Below are 17,544 nucleotides of genomic sequence, written 5' to 3'. Positions count from 1 at the left end.
GAGCAAGTGCTTTATTCACTTTGACAACTCCATGACGCCTTTGATGAGTTTTTAATATAACCAGTTTAAATTCATTCCAGATCTAACCAATCTCGAAACTACAATGTCCACCATAGTATTCAATTTAAAGAGTCAAAACAAAGAGAATGCTGGCACATGCTTGCAATCCCAACACAAGATCACTAGGTAGAAGATAGCCTGGGCTAGATAGTTTATGCTTCAAAACACAAAGTACAAGTAAAAAGAAACCACATATACAATTCACTATCAAGAAGAAAAGAGCTAATACACTAAGTTATAAAAGAGTACTGGAGTATAACTGCCATGGGGGCCTCTCAATTTCTCCTAAATATATTCCTTGAGTGCATACCAAGTCAGGGTGCATCTGACCCCTTCAACGTCTAAAAATGGTCTTTCTCTTTGACTTCAGTCTCTCCTCTGATACAGCAGAACTTTGACATTTTTTAAAATTTCATACACACTGGTATGTATGTTGCCTGCATGTATGTCTGTGTAAAGGTATCAGATCACCTGAAATTGGAGTTATAGGCAGTTGTAACCTGTCATGTAGGACTAGAAATTGAACCTGGGTCCTCTGGTGCCAGTGCTCATAACTGCTAAGCCATCTCTCCAGCTCTGAACTTTGACATATTTTTCCAAAGAAAGAAAACAAAAAACCCAGAACAATATGGTTACTAACCTCACTGAATGAAAGGAAACAGATGCTCAAGATGAGGACATAAAAAGCTACACTCACCTTCATGGGGTTTTCATCATAGGTCGGGGTTCCCAGGTCCATTTCAGCTTCATGCTCAAGGCTGGCATCATCTCCTGGGCTTTCCCAAGTAGGAGGATCCCACTGAGTCTGTCTAGAAGAAGGTAAGAACAGCCAAGGGGTCATAGGTAAAAATAACAGACAGCCCTGGCACAGAGCTTAGAAAACTTAATATGCAACAGGACACAGATAAGTCAGAACTGTCAGATTGAGATATTCTGATAGCTTCTCCTCAGCAATGGCTCTAGCCTAGAGATATATTCTTTTTTCTCTTTTAAATTTAATGCATGTGAGTATACTATAGCCATCTTCAGACACACCAGAAGAGGACACCAGATCCCATTACAGATGGTTTGAGCAACCATTTGGTTGCTGGGAATTGAACTCAGGACCTCTGGAAGAGCAGTCAGTACTCTTAACCACTGAGCCATCTCTCCAACCCGAGAAATATTCTTAACATTATTTAATCTCATCAAACTTTTGAAGGCAATTATGTTGTAATGCTAGTTAGGTATTGATAACAGTAAGAAAAACAAGCATTGTCTCTGCTTTTCTTTTCTTTTAAAGATCTTTATTATATGTAAGCATACTGTAGCTGTCTTCAGACACTCCAAAAGAGGGAGTCAGATCTCATTACAGATGGTTGTGAGCCACCATGTGGTTGCCCACCTCTGCTTTTCAAATGGCGCAAATATATCCTGGGTTTAAAAAGTACTCGGGGCCAGGCGTGGTGGCGCACGCCTTTAATCCCAGCACTTGGGAGGCAGAGGCAGGTGGATTTCTGAGTTTGAGGCCAGCCTGGTCTATGGAGTGAGTGCCAAGACAGCCAGGGCTACCCAGAGAAACCCTGTCTCGAAAAACCAAAAAAAAAAAAGTACACGGAGCCAGGCAGTGGTGGTGCATGCCTTTAATCCCAGTACTCAGGAGGCAGAGACAGGCCTGGTTTACAGAGTGAGTTCCAGAACAGCCAGGGCTACACAGAGAAACCCTGAAAAGTACACAGAGCAGACAAAAACAAAAAACAAAAAACAACAACAACAAAAAAAACCAAAAAACACCAGTAACCACTATACCTATTGTGTACTTGAAGCAAAAAAAAAAAAAAAAAAAAAAAACAAAAACAACAAAAAAAAACAAAAACAAAACAAAAAAAACCATTAAAGACAGAGGCTCCCTATATACTCCAGGCTGTCCTGAAACTCTCTATGAAGACAACCCGCCTCCACTTCCTTTCCAAGTGCTGGGATTAAAGGCATGTACCACCACACCTGGCCTTTTATTTTTAAAGCTAGACTTGTAGTCAGGTATTCTCATCCAAGACTCTGAAGCCAGCTATCACAGAGAATCATGAAGGTGATAGTTAAAATGGTAAAACTCAACTGTGGGGATAGCTCGGTGGATAAAATCACTTTTCAAACCAGCCCAACCACCTGAATTCAGTCCTTGCAACTCACATTTAAAAAAACCGAAACAAAAAACCCACCAACCCACCAAACAAACAAAAAACCAAAACCAAACAGGTGCACGGCTACAGAGATGGCTCAGGGACTGAGAGCACTCATTGCTCTTCCAGAGGCTCCAGGTTCAGTTCCCAGCACCCACATGGCAACTCACAGCTGTGTGTGACTCCAGGTCCAGGAGATCTGACACAGACACACACACAGACAAAACACGACACTGTCACACAGATACACACACAGACAAAACACCAATGCACACAAAATAAAATTAAAAAATGAACGCTTCCAAGTTGTCCTCTGACATCTACATGTATGACATAGTACACTGGGCATGCATACATTCACTCTAAATAAATGCAATGGGGTAGAATACCAAAGCATACTTTAAAAGGGCAAAGTCTAAGGTCTGGCATGCACTTTCAGATGTGACTCTGAAGCTGGGCATGGCAGTGCACACACTTGAGAGACAGAGAGGATGATCAGGCATTCAAAGCCAATCTGGGCTACATGGAGGATCCATTTCAAAATGAAAAACAAAGGGCACACACAGGGAGATGGCTCAGTTGGCAAAGTATTCAGGGCATAAGCAAGAGAACCTGAGTTTAATCCCATGAAACCTCATAAAAAACTGGTCTGTGATATGCTTGTAATACCAGCACTGGGAAAAGAAAAAAAAAAAAAAAAAAAAAAAAGGCAGAACTGCATCTGGAGCCTGATGACTCCCAAGATAGCTTAGTCAGCAAGCCTCACATGCAAACACACACAGTGGATGATCCCTGAGGAAAACCACCTCACACTGACCTTGACTAGCTGTGCTTACATACACCCCTCAAACACATGTGACCTGGCACCCCGACTTCCTTACCCACATGGGATTTTAGAAATTCAGCAGTCCAACTTTAGATTAGTGAGAAGCCAATAAATATCAAACATCATGCTGGCAGCATAACTGACCAAGTAAAACCAGATGTGGAATGCCCAGTGAAACCTCTTACCTTGTGATTACATGGTAGTAATAGATCTTCCCTTCAGGATCTCGGGCTGTCTTCCAGTTGGGAGGTAAAACAATCGTTTTTGGTTTTGGAGGGGAGGGGGGTGGCAGGTCCAGTAGATTATTTGTTACAACCATTTCAGGCTAAAAAAAATATATAAATACATTTTTGATCAGTGATATTCCTTTCAATACGTAACAGGGCAAAGTGCCTACTTAAGCAATAAAACAAGTGTACATCTAATTTTCCTCAAAAAGGGTAAAGGAAAGGGAAATAGTTAACAAGGTAATACATATGAAGATCCTTAGGGAGCTCCCTAAGCCATAAAAATATCTAACAACCTATCATTTAGATCAACATCCACCAGCTTCAAAACAAACCAACGACACTGCTAACAGCATACAAAACTCCATATTAGAGCACAGTGGCTAAGAGCACTTGCTTTTCTTGTAGAAAAACTGGGTTTGATGCCCACTCCCCAGGGGATCTGATGCCTTTGTGTAATCTCTGTGGTACTAGACACAGACATACATAAACAGACCTGGACAGCAGAATGGTAACATTCAACCTACTGTACTTTTCAGAAATAGAGTGTCAGCTATTGTTTTTTTCTTAACTACACTTTTAACCACCAAGTCGTCTCTCCAGCAATGCTACACTTTCAAAAAACCCAATAACCACTATGAATGACCAAAGTGTTTCCCTAAAATTCATGTGTTGAAGCCCTAATGCCAATGTGACCTTAGTGGGAGACAGAGTCTTTAAGAGAGAGGTTAATTAAGAATCAATGAGGTCAAAACATGATGAAAGAGGAAGCTTACAGAAGAGTGTGCATGCTGCAGTCAACAAAGCTGGAAGGAGCTGGACACCTTAAAGAGTTCGTTGACACCAGACATGGTGCTGCAGGATCTGGAATCTGCCTGGCTACTTTTAGGCCTGGGTCCAGTACTTCTCATTAGGCTAATGTATATTCTGTACAACTGTATGCTGAAAGTATGTGATCTGCTTTTTCCTTTGGCTTTTATAGGGGACTAGGGTTAAGATGTTGCCTGGAGTCTCAGAGATTTTCAACTTTTAAACAGTGTTGAGAATATAGGACTTTGGAAGTTAGACTGAGTGCATTTTTTTCTTCCCCAAGACAGGGTATCTCTGTGTAGCCCTGGCTGTCCTGGAACTCACTTTGTAGACCAGGCTGGCCTTGAACTCAGAAATCTGCCTGCCTCTGCCTCCCGAGTGCTGGGATTAAAGGTGTGCGCCACCATGCCCAGCTCTGAGTGCATTTTTGTACTGTGATATGACAACAAGACTATGAGGGTCAGAGAGTGGAATGGTTCCCATAAATTCATATATTCGAATGCTTAGTCACCAGGGAGTAACACTGTGTGGAAGGAATAGGTGTGGCCTTAAAGTGGAATGGAGTCCCCATTACATGCTTTCATTTATAAGAGTTACCTTGCCAAACAAAAACAGGCTGAGCAGTGGTGGCTCACACCTTTAATCCCAGCACTACAGAAGGCAGAGGCAGGTAGATCTCTGTAATATCAAAGCCAGTTTGGTCTATGTTTGAAGTTCCAGGACAGCCAAGGTTACACAAAAAAATCCTGTATATGACCACCCCACCTCCTGCCAAAAAAAAAAAAAAAAAGGAAGAGGGAGGAAGGGGGATGGAGGAGGAGGAGGAGGAAAAAGAAAAGATTTACCTTCCCTTGGTCATGATGTCTTCATAGCAATAGATTGGAGACTAAGACAGATGGTGACCATCCTCTCCCTTATTCAGAATGTCAAGTTTATAACCAAAGAAGCCAACTTATAGCAAGCCTTCAAATACTCCCTTACAGGCTAATTATAGCTTATTTTCCATTGTTTCACATACAGAATATTTTAACTCTCTTCACTACTTTTCCTATTTCTTTAAAGTTATCAACTGCCAGACTGTTCTGAGTTTTCTCCAGAACTGTTAAGTGTTCTAATACATTGTTGTCCCATTCCAATTACAATCCTATTTTATTGGAAACTGCAATATTTCACCAAGATTTTACTGTATCCTTCTATAAGCATTTCAGGGTAATATTATGCAACATGCAATGTGAGGTATGTTACAAAATTCTACATCCCTAACCTAGTTCATTATGTATCATATTTTGGTACTAAGTAAATACAAATATGTACGGGGGGGGGGGAGTGGGGGGCATTTTTAGAATGGCTCTACTGTGAGAACGCAGGCACATGTAGGCCACCACACAGCAGGGACATCAGAGTAGACAGCTTTGTTAATCAGTTCACCCCTTCCACCTTTACACAAGTCTGGGGCTTAAACTTGGGCTGCCAGGCCTGCACAGCAAGGACAATACAAAGTCACCCCACTGAGCCCAAAATTAGTTCTTTTAAGACAGGATCTTGGCTGTCCTTCAACTCACTTATGTAGTCCAGGCTGGTCTTGAACTCATGATCATCCTGTCCTGCCTCCTGAGTACCGGGATTACAGTTATATATACCATCATTCCCTGCCTTGTGTCTAGAAAATTACTTCAAAAGTTAATAATATATCAAAATATAAGATTATTCAAGGTTAATAACAAAAATGATCCTACCAATACACGTGGCAGTAATTTCACAGAATGTGTGACACTTCATGGTAGCCAGGTAAAATGAGTGGCCATATAAATGACAAAAAATACTGGAAAAAATTTTTTTGTAGGGCTGGAAAGATGGCTCAGGGGTTAAGAGCACTGACTGCTGTTCCAAAGGTCCTGAGTTCAATTCCCAGCACCCACATGGTAGCTCACAACCACCTGTAAAGGGGTCTTCTGGTATGTCTGAAGACAGCTACAAGTATAGTCACATACATAAAATAAATCATTAGAAAGAAAGAAAGAAAGAAAGAAAGAAAGAAAGAAAAAGGTTTTTTTGTAAAGACATATACAAACAATGAGAGAGTTAACAAGTGAAATATTTCTTACTGGCTGTAAGGACTGAGGCTGCCCTGGTGCAACTATTGAAGTCACGGCTGCAGTTGGCTGTACCACCACTCCTTGTGGGTGAGCTGTGAAAATCTGCTGTCCCTGGATATACTGAAGACTTGGCTGGGCATAACTCTAGAAGACAAAACAAACAAAGCTATAACTTATATTTCTCTGGATCATATTATGTGAAACACTGACTTCCAATATGACACAAGCTTTTCAAGACAGGGTTTCTCTGTGTAGCCCTGGCTGTCCTAGAACTCACTCTGTAGACAAGGCTGGTCTGTCTCTGCCTCCTGAGTGCTGGGATTAAAGGCATACAATACACCAGCACTGCCCAGCTTAAAAAGATATTTTTCTTATGAGTATATTTAGGCTCAAAAATATACAGCACTTTTGTTTCAAACATGAAACTTTTTGGTTTTCTGTTTGTTTGGTTTTTGAGGTAAGAGTCTCATTATGTAGCTCTGGCTAGCCTTGAATTCACAGACATTCTCCTGTCTCTACCTTCTGAGTGCTGTAATTAAAGATGTTTATCACCTACTCATTTACTTCAATCTCACATCAATGCATTTGGTACACAAGTAAATACACAAACCCTTCTCCTTTCTTATTCATAGAAACTGTCTAACTGTTTAACTCTCTGTGACAAGTGCTGCTCCAGGGACCTAAACACTCAGACACACTATACACACACACACACACACACACACACACACAGATTCTCAGACACCCCTCTGTCCATTCTGCTCTTTTTGGGAAGTACCCTCAAACTTTTTTTTTAATTTTTATTTTTTTATAGCTCAGTCTGCCTTTGAACTCATAGGCCTGCCTCAGGCTTTTATACGTACACACACCACATACAACTTCCTTGGTTACCACCTAGTAACCACGGGCTGTTTGACACAGTAAGAGCAACAGCAGTGACTCACGGTTTAATCAAATACTAATATCCAATTCTTGTTTCTAAGCTTTTGGTAATGTATAAAAAAATTTCTACAAAAATAGAAGAACATAATGAATCTAAAATTCACAATGTACAAGAAATGAACCCATAAAATCCTTCCAGATCTAACAGCATCAGGTGCAGGTGTTTGTTCTCATGTGTCTCTCATAAGAGCTAGGCTGTGGAGGTGCACGCCTTTAGTCCCAGCACTCAGGAGACAGAGGCAAGTGGATCTCTGAACATTAATAAAGAAACTATCTAAAAGAATTCATCCAGCTACTAAGAAATAATCCTCAGGTAGTTAGTATCAAAGTTTTTAAAGCTGCCTTAAGTATCCAAACATATAGCTTAAACTCTCCACAAAGGAGCAAAGAAGAAAATGTAGATAGTCTAACAAAGAAGTGTTCCCAGTTAACATTTTCCTGAGCTGGGCTCAGTTTTTCTGACAATGGTCCTTGGGTCATTTCCTATATGTACTATTATTCTCTGCCTCTTTGTAAATGTGAGTCCAAACTTCCCTTGAACAGAGTGTGATACTGGGATAAAACCACAGGTTAATAACAGGAGGTTGATCTTTCAATGAGAAAATACTTCCTGATGTCACGAGAACAGGGTAAATGGAATAAGCCTGGGCTCACATCCCAAAACAGAGTAAAATAGGAAATATGTCATCAAAACGACTTTTAAAAAAACTTAATATGCACCCAGATAATAATCAGAGGTCAATAAAAATACAAGTTACCAGAAGCAAAAGATTGTCTATGTTTAAAAGAAGATATAAGCCACAAGTTACCATGTATACAGGCATATAAGCCACAAGTTACCATGTATACAGGCATATTTGACATGCTGGTAGTGCTGACTTCAGTTTAATGTTATGCAGTAACCAAAGTCAGTAGGCTGGTTAACTGGATCTTTTGTAGCCAGCCCAGTTAAACACCAAATAACTCACAGAGAACTTGGGGGTGGGGGAAGGAAAAAACAAACAAACAAACAAACAAACAAACAAACAAACCACCTGGCTTGCCTTCCCAATCTAATTTAATTAGCAAAATCTGCTAGATTTGTCTTCTATAGCCTTTCACATCGATATCATGTACAACTAACTCTGTTCTCTTGGGTAAGTTACTTAATCTTGTAATTGGTCTACCTAGCCCTTAACTTTCATTATTTTCTTTGCCAGAGCAACCAAAGTGATCCATTTAGATTATTATGTCGATGATATTCCTCTATTAGGCCATGTTTAAGGATTTTGACATTACTCAGGGAAAAAAAAATCCTCCCAGAATCTGTAACATTAATTTATTTCCTACAGGATGGATTTTATAATCACCTGACATAATTTGTGTTGAAAGCATTTAATATCAACTTTTAGAAAACATTTTAAAAACTAGATCAGGGGCTGGTGAGATGGCTCAGTGGGTAAGAGCACCCGACTGCTCTTCCAAAGGTCCAGAGTTCAAATCCCAGCAACCACATGGTGGCTCACAACCATCCGTAACAAGATCTGGCGCCCTCTTCTGGAGTCTGAAGATAGCTTAGAACTTACATATAATAAATAAATAAATCTTTAAAAAAAAAAACAAAAAACAAAAAAAACTAGATCAGAACAATTGTTCTACTCCTAGGTCTTTGAAAGTAGGCTCTCACTATGTGGTCCAGGCCTGCCTTCATCCTCCTGATTCCCACCATTCTGGGATTACAAGCATGAACCACCATTCCAAGCCCAAATACCAATTTAGAGAAAACAAAAACAAAAACAAGCCCCCCCCCAACTGACCCCTCCCAAAAGCCTAAACAGTTCCCAGGGAAAATAGCTATTTCTAAAGAAAACAGGGGTGGGGGTGGGGGACTGGCGAGATGGCTCAGTGGGTAAGAGCACTGACTGTTCTTCCAAAGGTCCTGAGTTCAAATCCCAGCAACCACATGGTAGCTCACAACCACCTGTAATGAGATCTGATGCCCTCTTCAGCTAGTGTATTTATGTATAATAATAAATCTTTGGGCCGGAGCAAGCAGAGACTGAGCGAGCGAGCAGAGGTCCTACATTCAATACCTAACAACCACATGAAGGCTCACAACGATCTGTACAGCTACAGTGTACTCATATACATAAAATAAATCTTTTAAAAAAAAATAAAACAGGAAGCCAAGCATACAAGCATACAATGGGAGTAGGGAGGACCTAGTATTTTAGAAGGTAAACCCCTTGACCCTTAGTGATACCATGATCATAAAAATTTGCCTGACAAGATATCTAACTGAGGCTCACCATGCAGAATTTCTAAAGATTTGGTGTCAGATACATTAGAGCTGACACCACAAGCATCCATGAGCTGTCTGACATGGGTGCTGGGAACCAAACTCGGGTCTTCTAAGGACTCAGCAAGTGCTTTAAACCACTAAGCCACCTTTGCAGCCCCATGCAGAAATTTTAAAAGTTTACTGTAAATTTAATTTTTGTATACCACATATTATTTTATCAATACCCAACCCATAAGTCACTTCTGATCAATTAAGTCAAAGAAAGGGGAGAGAAACCACCTTTCTACTACTCCGGAGGAGGAAAGCAGCCGGGCAGTGGTGGCGCACGCCTTTAATCCCAGCACTTGGGAGGCAGAGGCAGTTGGACCGCTTGCTTGAGTTTGAGGGTAGCCTGGTCTCTAGAGTGAGTTCCAGGACAGTCAAGGCTACACAGAGAAACCCTGTCTCAAACAAACAAACAAACAAACAAAACAAAACAAGGAATATGTAAAGTAAACTAAGGGTTAAATAAGTATATTTTCATCATAGATTATAGTGGTAACACCTTCATGACAGCTTTCCAGTGATTACTACCACCTAGTATGCTCATGCTTAAGCAGTCTCCCCTATCTCCTGGTGTGATGAACAGAATACAGCAAAGTAATAGGAACAGTGGGTAGTCCTACTAGGAAGCCTTGGTTGTAAATAAGCTGCAAAGTGAATCCTCCATTCTTATTTTTTTTGTTTTTTGTTTTTCGAGACAGGGTTTCTCTGTATAGCCCTGGAACTCACTTTGTAGACCAGGCTGACCTTGAACTCAAAAATCTGCCTGCCTCTGCCTCCCGAGCGCTGGGATTAAAGGTGTGCACCACCACGCCCAGCGAATCCTCTTCTTAAATCTAGCCTCCAGATGACTACAATCCTAGAAAATGGGTTGACTGTAATTCCACGGACCATGATCCAGATCATCAAAGTTGCTTCTAAACTCCTTACTCATGGAAACTGTAACATACTTTTGTCTTAAATTTTCGGACATTTTACACTCCAACATTTTACATAGTAGATAACTGATATGGACAAAATAGATCCAAGGTCTAGATATAATACACTGGGAGAATGCCTGATGAATTTATGCAAAAGGCCCAATGTTTCATCACTAGAACCACGAAACAAAATAAACAGTATTTCTTCATATCAGATTATCATCTCAAGTGAAAATAAGGTTAACAACAGGATTTCTCTTATATCAGATCTAATTAGTATGGCATTAACAGACTTTAAAACACAAAAGAGAAGTTCTACCATTAATTACCTGGACAATTGGAGGAGTTGTCTGTGAATAAGGCGAGGTCACACCATAGACAGTTGAACATGTCTGTCCTTGATAATATATGGTTGTTTGAGATTGTGCAGGAGAATACTGCTGTTGTACACTGACAGACTGTTGGTTTGAATCCCAGACATTGTAATTCTGTCCTTGGACTGGGCCTGGAGCTTGTACTGGCATTACAGGAACATTGGAGTCTTGGTGTACAACACTTTCATTCTGAGCTACATACTGTGAACTGGAAACTTCCACAGAGGCTGCCACATGTGGTACCACTGGCACTGATGGAGGAGCAGCAAGGGATTCTGTAGAATGTCCTACCAAGGGCTGAGCATGATCATAAGGAGCAGGGGAGCACACAGGGTCCATGCTAGGTGTGGGCAGAAGCACCTTTCCAGCATTAGGGTTGCTGGGATCCACATAGGCTTGCATGGGGTAACCTGGTGGGTACCCAGCAAAGGGGTGATGAGAGGCATTATATCCCAGAGAGTCAAAGGGTAGTGGTGATGTCATCCCCAAGTTCTGCATCTGTTGCTGTTGTTTCTGAGCTTCCCTCTGTGCTACCTCTTGTTCAAACAACTTCCTGCGCTCCTCTGTAGAAAGTTTGTTTCGGTCTTTAATTCGTACTTTCTTTTTAGAAGTTGGTGTGTCATATCTACAAAGAAAATAATACCACAAAAGGTTACTAATCATGGACATAATCAAAACCTTTATAAGACAGTAAGTCATTCATGAAGAAACCACTAACCACATCAAGTCTAATTTGACATTGCCTAAAATTCACACTCAAAATTAGTAAATGAGGATGGCTGTGCAGAGGTTGCTTAATTCAACATCCAGCACTACACAAACAAACTAAACAAGGGAGCTGGAAAGAGGCCTCAGCAGCTCAGTTCCCAGCACCCATATCAGGCAGTTCACAACCGCCTGTAGCTCCAGTTCTAAGAGGATTCAATGCTTCAGAACTCTGAAGCTGTAGACACACACAGATCTTTAAAATAAACTAGGCTGGGAAATACGGCTCAGTGGGATGTGTGTACCTACCATGTACATACAGAGCCTTGCACTCAGTGCCAGGAGCCATAAAACAAATAAAAAGGAATCTGGCAGTGAAAAATAAGCCCCAGGAAATCCAACACTTGGCCACTTCTACCAGCATTCTCGGTTTAGATGACTGAAGCAGCGACACGGGCTTCCTATTCTTCCTTAGGGTTGAGGCAGATTCCATAATCACAAATACAGATTTTAAAAACACAAGATAAAACCCATTTCTTTGTAAATAAATGAATAATGAAGAAAAGAAAATGTGACACGAGCCAAAAATAGTCCAGTATGTTGTCCAGCAGAGACACCTAAGCTTGGTGCTCAGCATACATAAAAAAGCCAGGCATAGCAGCTAACACGTGTCACCTCAGAACCCAGGAGGCTAAGGCAGGAGAACTGCTCTAAGTTATGGCATCCTAGTGGGATCCTGTCTAAAATAGATAAAAAGTGTATGTGACTAAATGCAAACCACAAAACTCTATTATTAAAAATAATCTGTCTTAAAACTTACCAGTAAAATCTTATACTTACTCATCTAGGAAATATTAATTCCAAAAGCCAGTGCTGTGTGTGTGTCTATCTGTCTATATTTTGAAACCTCTAGAATCTCACTGTGTAACCTGGAGCTTGCTATGTAGACCAGACTGGCTCTGAACTTTGAACAATCTTCCTGCTGCTGTCATATGAATGCTGGGATTATAGATGTATGCTACCATGCCCAGCCTTAATTTATACACTTTTCTTTCTTTTATGTACTTACTTCATGATTGTGTGAATGGGGATACTTAGGTGTCTTCCCTGACAATGAGTGTCTTTTGCCCACTGAGCTATCTTGGTGGCCTCATTTTTTAAAAACTCTTTGAAAGTTTCATACTCATATAATGAATTTTAGCTGTGCATCCTCTCATTCCTGACATTCTTCTCCCTCTGAAACCCTTCTTTCCCCAACAAGTCCTCCTTCTAAAATAAATAAATCCTCTCTTCACCAGTTCATTTAGTGTGCGTGCACCACTGCATAAATGTGGATGCTAAAGAACTATAGAGACTTGTTTTGATTTGCTCAAATAAGAAAATCTCACTTGGTCACCTACCTGTCATCTGGCCTTTTTGTTCCCCGCTCATATGCAGAAGAGGGTGGTGACAGAGAGCCCCGTCGTTTCCTTTTCTCTTTATTTTGAGACTGCTTGTCTGGGTCTCTCTCTCTAGACCTGTTAGGAGTCTTTGGAGCTGTTTGATCTCTGAAGGCAGCAGCATCTCTTCCTCGTTCAGCTACTAGAAAGATAAGTTATTTTTTAAAAAAGTTTATTTTAGTAGGGAAATAACACATTAAGTATACAACAATACTTCTATCCAAAAAGGTCCTTCTCTGGTAAAGAAACACACATACCCCTCTACATATATGAACAGCTAGGGGTAAATATTGCTCCATGTACCTCTAGCAATATAGATTTAAGAATGTCTGTTTGGGGTTGGAGATAGCTCTGTAGTTGAGAGCACTTGCTGTTCTTGCAGAAGACTTAGGGGTTGATTCCCAGTACCCATATGACAGCTCACAGCCAAGTGTAACTTTAGTTCTAGAGAATCTGTGCTCTTCTCTGGCCTCTGAGGGCACCAGGTGCACTTAGATACTGCACATTAACACATATAGACAAAACACCCATAAAGATAAAAGAGTAATTCTTTAAAAAAAAAAAAAAAACCAAGCTGGGGGGGTGGGGGGGTAGAGAGATGGCACAATGGGTAAGGACCCTTGCTGCTCTCGGAGAGCCTCTTCTGGCCTCCCACAGGCACCAGCACATGTACTGTAAACAGACATGGATACAAGGAAAGCATTCATATACAAACCTAAAAAATATATTTTTTTTAAAGAATGCCTACTTTAAGGCCAGGAAGAGAAGCTGAGTGGTGGAGTACTTGCCTAACATGTGAGAGCCCCAGGTTCAACCCCCAGCACTGAAGGAGCAAGAAAACAAAACAAACAAAAGCCTCGCTATTCTAGAGGGACAGTTCAATGAAAGGTAAGTTACCAAAGCAACAATATACGCAGTATAAGAAATATCTCCTTTGGAAAAATCCACTAGGAAAGAATACAGGTTCAAGTTTCCAAATTATTACATCCAATGTTTCATTTTTCTATGCATGCTTATTTCAAAAGGAAGAACACTCAAGTCTTTACAGGTTGTCTCCACAATCGTGTAAAGAATTTTTCAACCTACCTGTGCTCTCCTTTTCAGTTTGACTTTTCTTTGGAATCCGATACACCTCCTGCAAAACAACAAAAAACACACACAAAAAAATGAGTTAGTAGAGTGGAGGCAATAAGAGCATAGGTCTGAAACTGATAACATAAAGCTACAGGAAGGCCAGGAAAACACACTACAAGAAAAATATATTGATTCCTAAGTAAGTATTCTCTGAAACTTAGTATGTTTGACTTTAAATAAAATAGAATCTGGCCTGATGAAAATGAATCTATTTCCTGAGAATTCTAATTCTTGAATGCCTTCTGTATGTGTGTATTCCTGCAAAAATCAGGTAGAAGTCATCTGCTGTTTCTTTACTGAGTGTATTCATAAGGGCAATTCTAATGTCTCACCTACAATCCCTACTAAGAGCAGTAAACTCAGTTTAAAAAGTATAAAGACAATACCTGCTATTCAGCAAATTATTTTTGCTGGGGATGGAAACCAGTTTCTCTCACATACCCCAAGCAAGCATTTCACCACTGAGATATGTTCCATCCCACCACTGCCACATCCTTTGCCATGCTATAGAAAAAATTTAGTGTCTGTGCACACACTAGGCAATTCAATGTATTTTTCTATGGATGCAAAACCAACCCTGCTAATGGCGAAATTATTTACTTTCATAAGGCTGTGAAGGAGGAAGAAGGAGGAGGAAGGGGGGAAGGATGAACACTAATATTAGGTCATCAATACTCCCAAATGGCATCTAATATTGTACCAAATTGATCATGAAGACTGTAAACTATGTTTTTATGCCTTGAACTATGTTTACTTACAGGGTAATTGCTAAGAACATACTTTGCTGGTCTGTCAATTCCACACTATTCTAGTAGATGGGCATAAGTTCTTACCCAACTACTGACTAAAGTGAGCCATAAAGATGAGCCTACACATTCTCAATGGTATACACTGATACTCTCTCTCCCTTTATAATAACTGTGTAATATTAACCATACCCATGTAGCCTGGATATCACCTATGTGACCCAGTGATCCAATATTGAAAAGGTATTCCAAGAAAACTCATCTCACACTTTAATCTAGTATTTGGGGGAAATGAGAAATAGTCCACACAAGACAAATGACAGTTCAAAATGAAATATTTAAGAGAGCATGGTGGTACAGGCCTTTAATCCCAGCATTTGGGAGTCTGAGGCAGGCGGATCTCTGTGAGTTTGAGGCCTGCTAGTATACACAGTGAGTTCCAGGACAGCCAGAGCTACATAGTGAGAAATGTCTTAAAGAAAAAAGGAAAAACAACAACTAAAAAAACCCTCTTCAATATTACATGCTCACTAGCAAATTATCCAATAGATTACTATAATTTTACCTGTGCACTTATCCTACATATGATGTTTCATTCTTATATGTTTCACAGGTATTATAATTAAAGCTTCAAAACAAACTCCCAGAGTAGAAGCAGCAGCCCAGTGGCACAATCTGGTTTAGCATGTGCAAGGCCCTGGGTCCAATGGCCAGCACCATTGGGGTGGTGGTGGGAGTGGGGGCAAGAAGAAAGAAAAAGAAAAACAGCCCTCTGTTTTACAAAAAGAGCAACTCACTTGCAAGTTTGGCTACTACCTATTCAAGGTTACCATGTTTACACTGCTCTAAGGGTCAAACTCCACGATGCGTACTTGCTTGATTAGATGACATACTATCTAGCTGATAATATTATGCTGGGATAGAGTAATACTAACATTAATGCATACATGTAGATTCCTCCATTCCATTAGCCCCTAGAGCCCTCCTTCCTACTATGTTCCAAGGACTTTCATTAGAACTGTGATCCTGTACCACAGCTGCAGAATGACTCGAGGAAGCCTTTTATATATTAACCACACCCAAGACAAACTAAAATCTTAGAAATCCTTCTTTGTAAAAAAACAAAACAAAACAACAACAAAAAAACCTCCTTATATAACTGATGTACAGAGGGAAAGGTGAGACCCACTAGACTACTTATGGCTTTTTCTCAAAGGCTCTCATACCTCCTAGCAAGACAGACTCTGGGGAAAGCTGCCTTGGTTTATTTCTCCCTGAGCTGCTTGTCTTTACTGAGAAGACACATTTCCATTTGCTATTCTCCTCTCAGAGACCCTACAGTTGCTTGGCTGTCAGTTTAGCTGTGTACTGGGTCAGGGATAAAGGCAAGAAGGAAAAAGATGACACTCTTAGCTCTGGTTTCTCTATTCCACTGAAAAACCACATTTGGAGAACTACTACTTATCAATAACCACCAATTAATCTGAAGAAGTTTAACAACTGTTTGAATATACTATGTAAATCTAGGTACTCAAAAAACCAATATGATCAGAAGCTGGGCGTGGTGGCGCACGCCTTTAATCCCAACACTCGGGAGGCAGAGGCAGGCGGATTCTGAGTGCCAGGCCAGCCTGGTCTACAAAGTGAGTTCCAGGACAGCCAGAGCTACACAGAGAAACCCTGTCTCGAAAAAAAACAAGAAAAAAACAAACAAACAAACAAAAAAGAATACTTAGATACACCAAGGGCCCAACTACAGATAACACAGCTTCCTTCTTTTCCATAAGATCCTGACATTATAAGTGTTTATGAAAAATGCTTAAAATTAATTATACAGACTTCAAAAGTTGGAGATACATCCTATGATGGCTAATGTGCCATAGAAAATTACTACAAAGATTATATCCATTGTTAACCAGCAAGATGGCTCAACATGTTAAGGGTATCTCTGAGTTCAATTCCTAGGACTCACATAAGAGAAAAAAAATGACTGCAGGAAAACTGCCCTCCACACATGCACAGTAGTGCATGTTATATACACGAACACCCACACACCACTTTTAAAATGTGTATGAGTAGAATGGCTACATGACACAGGTGCCCGTAGGTCAGAGGTATTGAATTCCCCTAGAGCTAGAGTAACAGGTGGTTGTGAGCCGCTGGGTATGTGTGCTGGGAACAGAACTCAGATCCTTAGGAAGAGCGAGGGCCATCCACGTTCTTAGTTGCTGGGTCATCTCTCCAGCCTAAACTACACATTCTTTTTTTTTTTTTTCAAATTAACTGTAGTACAGGTGATTGTAGTAAAGATGACATCTAGAAGCAAATGGAACAAATTTGATCAGTGTATACCCAAGATTAGGAGTTGACTAACTTACTCTTCTACTTTATGAAGGCAAAACTACATAGAAAACTATTGTCTACTCCCCCCATTCAAGTTTTGTATAAGGAGACTGAACACCTAAAAATGAAAATGGACTTGTACCAAAGTCCCATGATATTTTAAAAGATAAAAAGGAAGCAGTCTTGTGAAAACTATTGTGAAATTTTTTAGGACTATTTTATCCAGTAGATAAAAAATATTAATTCATTAGCCTAATAGGGAACTCTACCAGGAATGATGTCACAATGATAAGCCAATAGTAATGTCACAATTTTAGGTCACTGAAGAAAATATTTATTTGAATTGTGCTTCCTCACACTAACTTTCAAAACAGAATCACTTTCTTCATTCCAGTCAAGAGACTGGCATGTTATAAGAGAGTACTATGAGCTGGAGACCA

General features: G+C 40.2%; 1 protein-coding gene across 5 annotated transcripts in view; it reads right to left on the bottom strand.

Moving 5' to 3' along the window:
• Positions 1–17,544, bottom strand: part of Setd2 (SET domain containing 2, histone lysine methyltransferase) — an 86,033-nt gene that overhangs the window by 14,193 nt on the left and 54,296 nt on the right. For 2 of the 5 annotated variants that reach the window (XM_021171277.3, XM_085828069.1), the window contains 6 exons: positions 13,968–14,016; positions 12,843–13,023; positions 10,693–11,362; positions 6,188–6,322; positions 3,231–3,370; positions 758–869 (listed from right to left, as the gene is read on the bottom strand). In XM_021171277.3, coding sequence (XP_021026936.1) covers positions 758–869; positions 3,231–3,370; positions 6,188–6,322; positions 10,693–11,362; positions 12,843–13,023; positions 13,968–14,016 — 1,287 coding nt within the window. Of the gene's footprint in view, positions 1–757; positions 870–3,230; positions 3,371–6,187; positions 6,323–10,692; positions 11,363–12,842; positions 13,024–13,967; positions 14,017–17,544 lie in introns of those variants that run through there. The other 3 variants (XM_085828068.1, XR_015044500.1, XR_015044501.1) reach the window with 3 other exon arrangements.

This window comes from Mus caroli, unplaced genomic scaffold, assembly GCF_978045245.1.
Source record: "Mus caroli unplaced genomic scaffold, Mus_caroli_1 scaffold_11, whole genome shotgun sequence".
In the NCBI taxonomy this organism is placed as follows: domain Eukaryota; kingdom Metazoa; phylum Chordata; class Mammalia; order Rodentia; family Muridae; genus Mus; species Mus caroli.
Note: the sequence above shows the minus strand (reverse complement) of the source record. Positions and strands in the feature narration are given on the sequence as shown.